Source organism: Schistocerca piceifrons, chromosome 4 (genome assembly GCF_021461385.2).
Source record: "Schistocerca piceifrons isolate TAMUIC-IGC-003096 chromosome 4, iqSchPice1.1, whole genome shotgun sequence".
Lineage (NCBI taxonomy): Eukaryota > Metazoa > Arthropoda > Insecta > Orthoptera > Acrididae > Schistocerca > Schistocerca piceifrons.
In genome coordinates this window covers 69,068,141-69,084,197 of record NC_060141.1, presented here as the reverse complement: position 1 = coordinate 69,084,197, position 16,057 = coordinate 69,068,141, and the positions used below count along the sequence as shown (strand labels likewise).

The 16,057-nt window shown below is 41.4% G+C and overlaps 1 protein-coding gene across 2 annotated transcripts in view; it reads right to left on the bottom strand.

The window, feature by feature from the left end:
* Nucleotides 1-5,970: 5,970 nt before the first annotated feature.
* The window catches only part of LOC124795224 (atrial natriuretic peptide receptor 1-like), a 1,189,640-nt gene continuing 1,179,553 nt past the window's right edge, over nt 5,971-16,057 (bottom strand). For both annotated transcript variants that reach the window (XM_047259145.1, XM_047259146.1), the window contains exon 21: nt 5,971-8,208. In XM_047259145.1, the coding sequence (XP_047115101.1) occupies nt 7,828-8,208 (381 nt within the window). In that variant the 3' untranslated portion in view covers nt 5,971-7,827. The remainder of the gene's footprint in view (nt 8,209-16,057) is intronic.

The following is a 16,057-nucleotide window of genomic DNA, read 5'->3' as shown; positions in this document are numbered from 1 at the left end:
AAACATCAGTGTAGACCTGTGCTGTAATAGTGCCACGCAAAACAACAAGGTTTGCAAGCTCCCTCCATGAAAAACACGACCCCACCATAACACCACCGCCTCCGAATTTTACTGTTGGCACTACACAAGCTGGCAGATGACTTTCACCGGACGGTCGCCACACCCGCACCCTGCGATTGGAGCGCCACATTGTGTACCGTGATTCGTCACTCCACACAACGTTTTTCCACTGTTGAGTCGTCCAATATTCACGCTCCTTACACCAAATGAGGAGTCGTTTGGCATTTACCGGTGGGATGTGTAGCTTATGACCAGCCGCTCGACCAAGAAATCCAAGTTTTCTCACCTCCTGCCTAACTGTCATAGTACTTGCAGTGGATCCTGTTGCATTTTGGAATTCCTCTATGATAGTCAGAATAGATGTCTGCTTATTACACATTCCGACCTCTTCAACTGCCAGCAGTCTCTGTTAGTCAACAGACGAGGTCGGCCTGTACGCTTTTGTGCTGTACCTGTACCTTCACGTTTCCGCTTCACTGTCACATCGGAAACAGTGGATCTAGGGATGCTTAGGAGTGTGGAAATCTCGCGTACAGACGTATGGCACAAGTGACACCCAATCACCTGACCACGTTCGAAGTCTGTGAGTTCCGCGGAGGGTCCCATTCTGCTCTCTCACGATGTCTGATGACTACTGAGGTCGCTGATATGAAGTACCTGGTAGTAGGTGGCACTACAATGCAGCTAATATGAAAAACGTATGTTTTTGGGGATGTGTGGATACTTTTTATCACGTAGTATATAACCACAAATAGCCAGCTGGTATTTTCTGAAGAATTAAGTGCCCTACACGAACTTCCTGGACGGAATATATACATGAGAAAGTCACAGAAAACAGGTAGGAGGAAATACTACATGGAAGTAATTAACATAATCAACGAAAGGGTTAGCCTAACTAGCGCAGTCTTAGGTGGGAAGGCACTATCAAATATACTACAAGTAACATACACCAATTTCTGAGGAACTGCGGATAAACTGAGATATTTCATATCAGTTTAGTTCACTGATGGGATTTGGCACTTTGCAAAATGAACTGAAGTCAGATTATTTTCGTTCAACTTAGTGAGTGTGCAGTTTTTTTACTTAGTACGTTAAATTCAGACAATTATTCGCTCTCTGATTTGTCATTTGGTATTCTTCGGTTTTGTTAGTGGTGCTCGGAGTGGCGAAAAGTTGTTGAATGCAGTCAGATGCGAATTCTGAGAGTCACATTATTTTGTAGAAGATATTTTGAGCACGAGTTGGGGTGCAGTGAAAATAAAACTTCCTAGATATTACACAATGGAATTTTGTCTGAGTTTTGATATCCAAACGAAAAGTGCGAAATTGACAAACGGGGTGTAGAATTGACCAGTGTGACGTCTAGTTTTGCAAAGGAAAGATGTAATTGATTGAAAGTAATCAAATAAAGAAAAATTTAATTTTTGTTTTGAGGGAAAATTTCTGTACTAATTTAGTAAATGAGGTGTGAAAAGTGGACAAATGGAGTATCAAAGTGACTAACGTGAATTCAAGTTTTGCAAAACAAAATTTGATCTCTTGAAAGTAGCAAAGGTAGCTAAGAAGAATTTAGTGTTTTGGGGGGAAAATGAAGAATATCGATAACAGGTGCTACTACCTACGTAAATGAATTGTGAATATTTATGAAATCACTGCATAAATGGAAACTGCTTTCTATTAATCTATATACTAATAATAATAATAATAATAATAATAGAATACTGATCAGTAATTAAATATATTTCATGCTTCTTGAAGAAAACTTCAAAATAAAGAAGCTGTCAAATGTTCTGTTACATGTTTTGTCTAAAAGTAAGAGATAAATCAGATAAGAGAAACATTTGACAGGTCTTTGAATCATGCTACAGCGTCCAGCAAATCAGGTGCTGATTGAGAATGCGAAGTTCAATGTTTAAGTCAGAACCCTGGAATTTTAAAAAAATAGTGAGCATATTTTTCTGATGGAATTTCAGTCAGTGGTCTCCTCACGTCACTAACGTATGATAATCCACTGTATATGATTTAGAACTTAATTGAAAGGCAAGTCTAATATTCTTGTAGGCTAATCAAGCCTATTTCTTACTTTTAAACAAATTATTTCACAAAGCAGAAGTCTGTGTTTTTTTTTTTTTTTTGTTTTTTTGTTTTGGGTCTTCAGACACACTATAATAAATTGAATCTTTACTGAACCTTAGGGCACAGAATATAAGGAGATTGATTAACTCGAAAATATATTCTACGCTCATTTTTTCAGAAAGGGAAATGTCACAACTGTCACACACATACATTTAAGAAACAACTTTGACATACTGCTTCGAAACACAATCCATGGGGTTTTCCAGACGACAGTGCCATCTGATAGCCTTTTTCTTTATGCTTATCAGCTATCCTGGGTGGCACAGAACAAAATCAAAACTCAGAAACGTTCCGTCGAACCATTGACCGACGATGAGGTCAGCAGAGGTGGAACAGATGTTGGTTTTGGAATGGAAAGCAGCCGTACCCATATCAACTAAGCATCACAGTATTAATCTGCCAGGAAGTTTCATATCAGCGCATGCTTCGCTGCAGAGTGAAAATCTCATTCTGGAAACATCCCCCCGGCTGTGGCTAAGCCATGTCTCCGCAGTATCCTTTCTTCGAGGAGTGTTAGTTCAGCAAGTTTCGCAGAAACGTTTCTGTGAAGTTTGGAAGGTAGGAGACGAGGTACTGGCAGAACTGATGCTGTGAGGGAGTCTGGTGCTTGGGTAGCTCAGATGGTAGAGCAATTGCCTGCGAAAGGCAAAGGTCCCGAGTTCGAGTCTCGATCCGAAACACAGTTTTAATCTGCCAGGAAGTTTCATCACAGTATGAGCCTTAAGCAATTTACAGAAAGCGTGGAAAACCACAGTATAGACAACCGGACGTGGATTTCAGCCCAGGTCCTCCTGATTATGAGTGCAGTGTGTTAAATATTACGTCAGCCCACGCTGCGAGCGATTCTGATGCCAAAAAAAGAAAAAAGCTTTAGCCATCCTGGTTTTTCAGGAACCTGCACCCGCCTTTGTTCACCAGCTACGGTAATGCGACGTTACCTGAAGGATCCTTTACCAGTGAGCCAACAGTGAAAGGGGCCAAAGGAATGTAGAGAAGTTGAACCACGCTAGACGCTGTTAAACGTGGTATCATTGAAGGAACACTAACTCCGAGCACGGGTTCACGTGCATTGTGTCAACATGGCTTCACCAATTATATGTTCAGTCTTGGAAACGAAGGCCAGAGAGGAAGGAGAGATCGCTGCACTGTGTTCACAACTCGCTATTAATTATAATACCAGGTTACACACTGATATCAGTGGTTTCAATGTAGCAACACGCTGATGAAATTTCTGCCAATCCAAATAACTGTCATTTGCAGCGAGATGACGCAGTATTTAAGACCATGAACTAAAATTTGGGAGGATGACCGTTCAAATTGTGATCCAGCTATTTAACTTTGAGTTGTCCATGATCTCCCGAAAGTACTTAGACAAATCATTGATGGCCTATTTCTTTCTGTTTATCAGCTATCCTGAGTGGTACAGAACAAAATCGAAGCACAGAAGCTTACCGTCGAACCACTGACCGACTTCCTTCCCCTTATCTCCAAAATTTCGGCCTTGTGTTTCGTCATTAATGATCTCATAGTCGACGGGAGGTCAAAATCTAATCTGTCTTTCTCTTTTCGAATAAATGCCCCACAAAGGTGAACCGTCTGTGACTCGTCCTGCAGCAGAATCAATACTGGTCCATGAACCTTTTCGCATAAGATATCTTTACCATACTGGGAAGTGTTCAAAATCAACTGCTCTCCAAAATTTTGAATCTGGGGTACCTCAAATCTCGATAGAAGATAATTAAGCCCTCAATATGTACATTTTCTCTTTATGGCCTATGGAGCTTAGAATATGCGAATGATTTTCTTGCTTTCACCCAGTCATGTTTCAGCAATGTGATAAACTGTAAACTGTATCGACATAACTCACTATAGTGGTCGTCGTGACGAACATCATAACTGTAAAATAAATTTCAGTGGCCTATATGACACCGAAATGGAAAAGTCCAACAGCGTTAAAATATGTGGATTAGGGCTTGACGACAATAAATTACATTAGAAGCAGCATACCACAAAAGTGTTCAAACAACTAATCAATGCTTTATTTGCTGTGAGATTGTTGTCAGAAAGAAAAGTAAAAATAAAAGAAAAATGACAAACTTTGTTTATCTTCTTTCCATAATGCCACAGGAATACTACTTTCGGTTAACGCATGAAGTGAGTGATGCGAAATATTTGTAATGTAATTTCAAGAATGCAGAAACCTGCCGAACGAGGTGGCGCAGTGGTTAGCACACTGGACTCGTATTCGGGAGTACAATGGTTAAAATCCGCGTCTGGTCATCCTGATTTAGGTTTTCCATGATTTCCATAAATTGCTTCTGGCAGATGCCGTCATGGTTCCTTTGAAAAGGCACGGCCGACTTCCTTCCCTGTCTTTCCTTAATATGATGAACCGATGACCTCGCTGTTTGGTTCACTCTCCCAAATCAATCAACGAATAGAAAAGTCTGTCCGAAGAACTAAATACACCAAACATCTCTTTCCAGCATATCTATTTCTTTACGGAATTTATGGAAGAGCATGTTTCATGGTTTCCAACTAAAAGCTCACTTCACGACAACAGTACCAGGAGGAACAATAGTTTACAGTAAAATCTAAAACCATTTAACTACTGCCAGAAAACACATTCTCAGTAACTTGGCAGCAAACAGGAAAAGTAAAACCTTTCAGCAGGACCATTTCGTATAGGATCTGTGGAAGAAAACTAGCAAATTAGTCCATCGTAAAGACATATTTTGTATCAGTGCTTTCATAAAACGTTCCATATCCTGTTTGATCTCCTCACTGTGGCTCTATGGAAGGAATAGTGAATCTAATCAAATTCAAATTCAGCAACGTAACTGAGGAGCAACGCATGTTTGCTGAAATGTACAAAGCACATTAGACCACTTCTTCAAACATCGTAGCCGTCCTCTCAGCACATGAACAGTGGAAAAGCCATTTGACCGCCGATTAAATCAAATTCGTTGAGCAATCAATGACACTGAACAATTATGAGTAAAGGTTCCATTTAAATATTTACAGCTAAGTAACAGTAGTTGGAAAAGACTCAAATATTCAGTCACTGAGTAAATGACGTACTTTGCTTACCTGTGGTGAACGTTTGTGAATGGTCACTATCCGCTTTCTACATTGCCCTAATGGTTTAGTGTTCAGCACTAGCTATTCGTTCCACGTCATGCAGTACGAAAATTTTAGGGGTTTTCTAAGCAACTGACGAAGATTGTGGTCTATTGAATTTACTTAACTCATACTCGAGAGGAAAGAAATTTAGATCTCCCTCCGATTTCTTGCAACTTCATTAATCAACGTCATGTGAATTCTGGGATGGGTCATCGTCAATTGATGGTAACAGACTACTCTCCCTTTGTCAAATAACCCCAAGAAAATTCAGTTTTGTGTCCAAAACACTTTTATCGACGAGACTGAAAGACTAACTATTCTTCCTTTGACCTGAAGTCTCTGTACCTAAAAAGTAAAACGTTGCATCCAGTTTCTCTGCCTTCAGACGTAGAGTGTGAATATGACAAGCTAGAGTGATTCGAGTACGAAACTGCAACGTTGCCTTCATACTTAACCTTTAGAATTAGATACAACGCGACAGTGCGAGTCATTAAGAATCAAATTAACACATGTGTCGCACAAAGTAATTATTGGTAGTTAAAAAGACAACTTTGTACTCTCGTCTTAGTTCATTTGCAAAGTAAATGCTGCTGAAACTGTGTTAGAACAACGAAGCCTTAATGCAAAGGAAAACAAATGAAATACAAATTATTTTAGTTACACATTCCATAAAATATTTATTCATGAATAAAGTTAACATAATATAACAAACTATATTTACAATAAATGTCATGAAATATTATATCAATCGATGGACAAACAAATATGGCAGATGATATGATTAAACGTTCTCTTAAATAAGTAATGAATGGTATCTCTTCATTGTTAAACACTGATATATGAAATATTATTCCATCTTTGGCTGAGATGTTTGGTACAGTTCTTAAAAATAGAGGCGTGCAACTGCAGTGCAGTTCTGCTTCCTTGGTAACTTTACTGGTTTCTATTAACATCTCTTAACACTTAGGACCCTTCCCAAAAACAGGTAACTAATATGGCGCGATGTGTTTCTTGTTCCCGCTAAATCACACAATGAAGTCTTTGTCAGTGAATAATTTGTCTTGCATTTAGTACACAAATCCACATTTACTGGCCACGATGTAATTTTATAAATAGAATTGAACTGTGCTGCACTTCTCATTTAGAATATCCCACGTGCCCTGGAAGTATTCAGCCAATGTTTCTTACATCGTCTTTAGTTTGCACCCACGAATAACGGTTAACAACTGATGATTATTGTTGAAGTGTGTAAAGAAGATAGAAAAATTTGTTTCAAGTCACAAGTGCCCATGACTTTTTTATATTTTGAGGGAATATAATCACTAGTTTTAAGAAAATTCCTGGAAGTAAAGTATAATCTGTACTAGCGCTCTTTCTGCAATACTCGTAACCACAGCAACAACATCAATTCCCAGGAAGAAGAGGAACAGATGGTATAAAACTTGAAAACTTTCAGTAACGAGTCAGAAATTTACATCAATTTTTCGTTTTAGTCGACATAAAAGTGTAGCTCATTGTCCGTATTAGGAGAGGAGGAAGTTGTGGGACTGTGAGTAACACAGCAGGAAAGTGTATAGTTAAAAGTCTCATGTTGATGCAGAAATGTTCGATACAATCAGAACTGTTCAAGTCCAGTGTGAGACACAAAGAGGAGACAAAGGTTCAATACCACGAAGCTGTTTCCATTGGAAGCTTCTCGTGTCCTTGCTCTGGCCTAATATCCATAGTCATTCCTTACTGTTAGACCTGAGGTAGGAAGGTAAACATCAGCTGAGCCTAAGTATTTTGATTTTCGTGTATGAAATGTAACAGGAGTTTTGTAATTAACTTTAGTATGAGTTACAAGTAACGTGTGTATAGTTTTATAGAAGTGCTCGACATGTTAAAGAACAACAAACGATGCCAATGGACATAAAACTGCCACAGTTAAAGGGATTGTACAAATTTTTAAATAAAATTATTCTCTCTCAATGACAGTTCAATCATTTTGTACAGTGTTACGAAAACCTCTGTACATTACCATATATTGTTTGGGTACTGTCGACGGAATAGCTTACCTTATACCACGTTACCCTATACAGCAGTAGAGAAACACTTAAGAAATTAGTACAGAGGATGGCAGACACGAATTATTGAATGTAGCATGCACAAAGCAAGCTTACCTTGCATTTGATGTATGTGCTATTAACAAATCTCCGAAAATGTATTTTTCAATTCTGTTATCAGAGAAGTAGAGCAAAAGATACTGTAAGTCACTTTTGAACGAGAAAGGCTGAAATAAACCAAAATATGGGGCACAGCCTGTAATGTCTTTATCACCCGTTTCCACGTAAATGACAGCTGCCTGTGGCGACAATCTTCTGCAGGTGGAAAGTAAATAGTGGCGTAGTGCAGCGTGCTTTCTTAAGATAGTGGGAGTTTTAGTTAACAAGTTCAGAATCACAGCAAGAATCAACAAATGCTCTGCCACTGCACATCGAAACGCGATGGTTGCGTCGTGGAAGCCCCTCAGACCATTTCTGTTGGTGCGAGCAACGGCGTGGTAACTCCGGGCGGAGGGGTGATGACGTGGTTCCCGGTGTCCCTGGGTGGCAGTTTGGCGACGTTGTTGTTGTTCACTTTGTTGGCGGGTGGACTGCTCACACTGTTAGGCTGCGACATCGGCGGTGGACTGCTCACGTTGTTGGACATCTGGTTCTGTTGTTGCTGACCACTGATGTTGTTGGCCTGCTGCTGTGGAGTTGGCACCGGTGGCAGGATGTTGTTGCCGGTTGCTGGCTGTTGCGAGACGTTGCTGTTGTTGCTGATGGACTGCGTCATGGCTCCGCCATTTGGTTGCTGAGGTTTCTTCTCACCCAGCAGCCAATACGTCGTCACCTTCCCTTTACCCTGCAACAGATGTCAGGCATACTGAATGCTGTAACAAGAAAAATTAGAGCAATGGTTTCTTCCTTCCACATTTAAGCCCATAAGGTAAAATGCTAGTATTATGCTTTACAAGTAACATACAAGTATAGGCACATGGCTTGTGAAAAGTCACTGCTACATGCCACAGATGGTTGTCAATACACCACATGTATTAACTGCAACGGTGCCCGAACTGCCAGGAGCCACACACCGCCCTTAGAATTTTTATCGGGGGCAAATTTACCCATTAGTAGCTTCTAACTGAAAATAATTACACCGTACAGGAGTATGTACATATGACCGTGCAGAAATCATAAAACACTGGAAAGTGCGACTGGATTAGTGATTTCCTGTCAGGAAGGTCGCAGTTCCTAGTAATAGACGGCAAATCATCGAGTAAAAGTGAAGTGATATCAGGTGTTCCCCAGGAAATCGTCCTGGGACCTCTGCTGTTCCTGATCTATATAAATGACCTGGGTGACAATCTGAGCAGCTCTCTTAGGTTGCTCGCTGATGATGCTATAATTTACCGTCTAGTAAGGTCATCCGAAGACCAGTGTCAGTTGCAAAGCGATTTAGAAAAGATTGCTATGTGGTGTGGCAGGTGGCAGTTGACGTTAAATAACGAAAAGTGTGAGGTGATCCACATGAGTTCCAAAAGAAATCCGTTGGAATTCGATTACTCGATAAATAGTACAATTCTCAAGGCTGTCAATTCAACTAAGTACCTGGGTGTTAAAATTACGAACAACTTCAGTTGGAAAGACCACATAGATAATATTGTGGGGAAGGCGAGCCAAAGGTTGCGTTTCATTGGCAGGACACTTAGAAGATGCAACAAGTCCACTAAAGAGACAGCTTACACTACACTCGTTCGTCCTCTGTTAGAATATTGCTGCGCGGTGTGGGATCCTTACCAGGTGGGATTGACGGAGGACATCGAAAGGGTGCAAAAAAGGGCAGCTCGATTTGTATTATCACGTAGTAGGGGAGAGAGTGTGGCAGATATGATACGCGAGTTGGGATGGAAGTCATTAACGCAAAAACGTTTTTCGTCGCGGCGAGATCTATTTACGAAATTTCAGTCACCAACTTTCTGTTCCGAATGCGAAAACATTGTGTTGAGCCCAACCTACATAGGTAGGAATGATAATCAAAATAAAATAAGAGAAATCAGAGCTCGAACAGAAAGGTTTAGGTGTTCGTTTTCCCCGCGCGCTGTTCGGGAGTGGAATGGTAGGGAGATAGTATGATTGTGGTTCGATGAACCCTCTGCCAAGCACTTAAATGTGAGTTGCAGAGTAATCATGTAGATGTAGATGTAGATGTATATGTGAAATATCAAGTCATTAACATAAAATTGTGGGTAATATTTTCAAGCGACTGAAGAACACATCCATTGCAATTCTGTTTTACGGAACCACATTTTACGTACTGGAAATTGGTACAATAATTTTATTTACATGCTCTGTCCCACTATGTCTACTGTTCATTGTTATGAACTTGTGTCACAACAATGTGAATAGAGATTATTTGCATAAAACTGTTAACAAAACACGCCTAAAAATCGTATGTTCGTCTGTCCTCACAACAATGTAGGCTGCTAAGTGAAACAGAATACTCAACTTTTGACAGCTATTCTTTAGTGAAGCAAAGACGGAAATTCTTTTCAGTCACTAGCTGAGTATTTCATTATAATATAATTTGAACAAGGTTGCTGCATTGGTACAACTGTAGTCAAAAGTACCGTTCGTTTCACCAGTAATACCGACTTTACGCTGAGAATAAAAAAAATTCGACTCGTTTCAGTACAAGTCCGGAGTGTACCAGATTATGTGACGAGAGAACTCGCAGCTAGTCATTGTGTGAGAGGGGAGAGATGGTGAAAAACTGTTCATTAAGCAGCAGCTTGATGCCAACAATACATCAACGTAATTCCTGCGGTTGACTGGTTCTGCAAGATCGGGCTTTCCTTCAGCTCATCAGGTGACCCTGACTTTGTAGTGCAGTGTTTTCTTTCTCAGTTACCACCGTCGACGCAGTCAGGAAGTTATTTCGGAACTTTCATGTACTCCACCATTTCTGAGTAGTTAAACATTATATTTCGAATTATTAGCAGTGTCCAAAATGCAGTCGAATTTAGGTCATGTCGCCACGCTAGTCGTTCTTCATCTTCAGAGCGACGCACACCAAACTATATCTATAGGCAGACAGCTATAGCGACCCAGCGCAGAGAAAAAGACTGCTCAAAATACTGGCACATAGGACTCGGACCCTGTTGGGCAATGAGAGTCTCAACTAAGAACCTAAGCATTTAGAACGGCGTTCTAGAAGAACAGCTACACGGAGTGACAAATTAGCAGGGCACAGCGTCCTACATCACTTTACAACTAAACTAGAATTATATATTAATACCTTCAACTGCTGACGGGCGTTGATGTATATCAACGGGAACAGGTGAAATGTGTGCCCCGACCGGGACTCGAAGCTGGGATCTCCTGCTTACATGGCAGACGCTCGATTCATCCGAGCCACCGAGGGCGTAGAGGATAGCGCGACTGCATGGACTATCTCGCGCACGCCTCCCGCCGGACCCACATTCTCACCCTATACGTCCACACACCACATTCGTAGTGTCCCTACCCAACGCACTCATTACTCGTGGAAGACACTCTTAGCAAGTCCCGTAATATGTGTGCATCCGCACAAATGAAGAAGGTTATGGCCGGTATTGCCAGAATTATATACTTATACGGATATGGAGTCTTCTTTCAGACATGTCCGAAGAAACAGACATCACACTCATGTAAGTATACACTGTACAACTGGTGGAAACAGAGGAGGAACCTCTGGAGGATGCTGTCACTGCGTTGATTCCGTTTTGTGGCTCATAATCCGGGGAGATAAGACGAATTCTACAAAAACACAAAGCGAATTCTACAAAAACACAGAGTGAAGAACTAGCACAGAACCTGCCTTGGCTAGAGACTTGTGGAAGCTTCTAGCTCGTCCAACAGTGAATCGTCAACTTTGAGAGGTTGCTGTGTTTGTTTGGTGACCGACGTGATGTCTTCCCCTCATACCAACCCCCTCGATAAATATATTAAGTTGCCATAGTGAATGATCCAAATAAGGGAAGTTTAGAACTCTCATTGCACCAAAGTCACTAAGTTGTCTAAGGATTATTTCACGCCATATCTTCATTTTGCATGCCCTTCAGTTATGCTGCAGACACGCCAGTATTGTGAAACTATCTCATGATATGCATTATTCTGATTTGAGGAAATATCCCACTGAGCTCGTTGGCCGCTAGCACTATTTCTTATGAGTATTGTGACATCTAGGACCTACAGGAAAGACTTACTGCAATGGTGCGGTGCATAGTTGCATAGGGACGTAGTTTGCATCTGATGGATGGCTGGTTGATTGGTTTGGGGATGGGACGAAACAGCGAGGGCATCGGTCCCATTGGAGTAGGGAAGGATGGGAAGGATATCGGCCGTGCCTTTTCGAAGAAACCATTCTGGCATTTGCCTGAAGCGATTTAGGGAAATCACGGAAAACCCAAATCAGGATATCCAGACGAGGGTTTGAACTGTCGTCCTCCCAAATACGAGTCCAGTGTGCTAACCACAGCGCGACCTCGCTCGGTCTCTGATGCATGATTCTGTCCCACAGTAGAGATCTGATATGGTGTACGAGAACGTACAACATGAGGATCTTGAGCGGAAATATACACTATCTGATCCAGAGAATCTGGATGCCCCTATGTAATGAGGAATTGACCATTAGAGGTCACGAGAAGCGAAACTGCCAGAATAAAAGGAAGCGAGGTGTATTGCGTTGTCAGTAGACAAGCAGTAACAGCGTAATGGATTGGTCGGGAGAGGTCACACACTTAGAACTTGGCTACTCATTGGATATCACCTGGCTAGCAAATCCATCAGGAACACTTCAGTCCCTCTAAAGCTATCCGTGTTGTCTGTTGATGATGTGACTGTTAAGTGGATGGGTGAAGGAAGAACCGCAGCTATCCTATGACCAGGCAGGCTTCATGTAACGGCGGACAGGGATCGTGAAGCATTGCGGACTGTGGTTCTAAAACAGTCGCATGATAACAGAAGTAGGAACCACTTGTTAGTTCCAAAGTGCTGCCAGCAGTTCAGCACAATGATTGTGGGTAGGAACTGAAAAAGAACGTGGTGAAATAGTCGAGCAGCTCTACATAAGCCACACGTTTCTCCAGTCGGTGCTCAGTGGCACCTGAGACAGTGTACAGATCGACGCCATTGGACTGTGGATGGCTGGATTTCATGTGATGAATCACGCAGTACCATGTGGCAATCCAATCAAAGAGTTTGGGTATGACTGTGCCTTGAGAATATTATCTGTCATCATGAGTTTCTGCAGTCGGTGCTCAGTGGCACCTGAGACAGTGTACAGGTCGACGCCATTGGACTGTGGATGGCTGGATTTCATGTGATGAATCACGCAGTACCATGTAGCAATCCAATCAGAGAGTTTGGGAATGACTGTGCCTTGAGAATATTATCTGTCATCATGTATAGTTCCAAGAGTAAAATGCGGAGAAGGTGGTGGAGTGTTTTTCGCGTTTAGAGTGCGATCAACTTATTGCACTTACGAAAACGTTCAGCGGGGACTGATACGAACACATTTTACAGCATTGTGTTGTGGCATCAATAGAGGAATAGTCCGGAAACGGTGACTGTATCAGCACGACAGTGCACCCTGTCATATAGCAACATCTGTGAGGCTATGGTTTGGGGAAAATAACGTTCATGAAATGGGCTGGCCTGCCCAGTGTTCCGAACCCAATGGAACCCTTTTGGGAGGAGTTGTCAGGAAGTCGACTTCGCTCCCGACCCCAACCCCCAACATCGCCCCCTTTTCTGGTTTCGGCTCCTCAGGACGAACGGCCTGCCATTCCTCCACAAATATCCAGACACTCCATTGAAAGTGTCCCAAGCGGAATTCAAGATTTCACAAGGGCGAAGGGTGGACACATCCCATATTAAACTCGCCTAATAGGTGCCAGCGCACATTTGATCAGATTGTAAAGCTCCCTGCGCTCATATAGCAGTGATCAAGCGTAGATGATGATGATGATGTTGGTTTGTGGGTCGCTCAACATCGTGGTCATCATTGCCTGTACAAGTTCCCAATCTTCCCATTTCCAGTCTCGCCACGTCTTGAATGATAATGAGAGGATGATCAGATGATGAGGACAACACAAACATCCAGTGCCCGGGTGAATAAAATCCCCGACCTAACTGGGAATCGAACCCAGGACCCTATGATCCAGAGGTACCACAACACGAGCTGCGGACATCATGCGCAGAGTGTGAGGTTTGAAGTATCACAACACTGAACACCACCAGCTCAATCGCCTTCTGAACTCCGTAGAACGCTAGTTAACCCAGGAGAAGCCACTACCCGTCATGTCGTCACTCTTATCACTGACGTCCTGTGTATCATCTGCAGAGGGATATCGAAGAGCGCAACTGCTCAGCAATGCCCGATTTTATGGTATATCTCGTATCCGCGTAACTCTCACGCTTCATTTTTCACGTGGAATATATTAGTACGTGTATTATCACGCTACCTCAGGTATTTTTACAGATTAAAGTTCCTTAAACTTTGGCAAACGAGTATGTCTGTCTACATGGTGTAAATTTTAAATTGACAAACCAGAATAACTCGAAAAATAAGCTTCACACGAAAAAATGTGTAGAATCCAAAGTTGATTATTTTCGAAGGGGGCATCTGCTTGTGCTAAAATTAGCCCGCCACCCAAGCCCCTGGTGGTGGGGCGGGAGGCAACTTTAAAATTTCAAATGGGAACTCCCACTTTTTATTGCAGAATCAGATTCTACATAAAAAACTACGTACCTTTTGTCTTAAACATTTGTTTTCATTCTTGTTAGTTGGCGCTGTAATTTAAGAAAATCCATGCCCTCATTTATGCGTGGAAACCTGTTACGCATAAATTGAAAATACTTATTTACTTCGTAAATTTTGATTCGCTAAGATTAAAACTCTCCCTCTCTCCGCATACGGTGGGGCTTGAGAGAGAGGAACTAGAGTTTTAAAAATGTTGACCCAAATATTAATTTTTTCCTCAGTTTCGTATAAGTTTTGCAAAACTCTAATTCCTCTCTCTGAAACCCCAGCCTATTTGTTTTAGCGAATCAAAATTTATGAAGTAGATAAGTATTTTTTATTCATCCGTAATCATTTTAGACGCAAAAATGTGAACATGAATTTTCTTGAATTACAGAGCCAACTACCAAGAATCAAAACAAATGTTTAAGACAAAATGTACGTTGTTTTTTATGTAGAATCTGATTCTGCAATAAAAAATTGGGGTTCCCATTTGAAATTTTAAAGTTGCGTCCCGCCCCGCCCCCAGGGGTCTGGGGTGGCGGGCTAATTTTAGCACCAGCAGATGTCCCCCTCGAAAATAATCGACTTAGGATTCTACTCATTTTTTCCTGTGAATCTTATTTTTCGAGTTATTCTGGTTTGTCAACTTAAAATTTACACCATGTATATCAGAAGCTTAGTACTAGTGACTAATTTTTATGAAATAAAGTATTCAGTTATAATTGTAAAAGTAGGTAGTAGTAAGTTTGTAAAAGATGATTACAAGCAACTTAGAGAACTTCACCATTTCTAACGGGCTCTTGTTTGAAATTAGTACTTTATTATACGTTATTAGTTATTTTACAGAAAACTATAATAGTTGTTTCATTGTTTGCCATTTTCTCCCAGTGATGGCAGAAGACTAGCTAAGGCTGCAGGCAATTACGGAGATAACTGACTGGCCTCATGCAAATGTGTCTATCATTACGCACGATACAGCTATCCCTTAAGACGACTCCCATCACCACCACTATCACTACAAAAATCAAATTTCTGTAGTGGTTTTCTGTGTGATACCGGATAGTGAAATGGGCCTTATCACCAAACGTTGCCAACACAGCATTTCTTATAATTACTGTTATTGCCGTTATAATAAACTTTAAATTTTCACGCCTAGACTCAGTATAATGGTCTGTACCTCGATAATGTAACTAAGACTTTGTGATTAGGTGCAATAATACGAGAATCCATATCAGTCGTTACATTTTCGTACGAAAAAAATTGTATTTGTAGAAATCACAACATTCGTGGATGAAAACTTACAGTTGTACTGTCGTAGATAGTCTCTCAAGATCATTACACTTCTATGTGCGGTGCATTGATGGTCATTTAGTAATGACCTTTCGCATTTTTATGACTAGATATAAATGATAACTCAGTGGGACACGTAGAATAAGTGAATGGCGTTTTCTCACAGCTAATTACTACATAGTGACAAGTTGCGTCTTTTGTAGCGAACACGTTACTCTCACGGGAAACTGACGAACTTAGGAGGACGTCTAATGACAGGTATGCAACCCTCATCTTACATCTAGGATGACTCGCCACTCCACTCTTAGGAATGGAAATCAGATGTCCGCTAAGAACAGCGTACATAAATATTTTGAACAATATCACAGGCGAAAGCATTAAGACCGTTGACTACGGTGAGACTGGATGTCGCCTGATGGCTTGAGGGTAGGTGATGAAGCATGGAAAATACGTAATCGGAGCCCACACAGTCAGTGTGGGCAGTATGATGCTGTGGGCATCACAGTAAGGGACCTGTGACAATAATCGAAGTAGCTGTAGACTACGAGAACATGGTAATGGACCAACTTCACGATTTTGTGCTAGCCCCTTCCGGAACGGTGGTGGCATCTCCGAGCAAGATAACAGCCCATGTCAC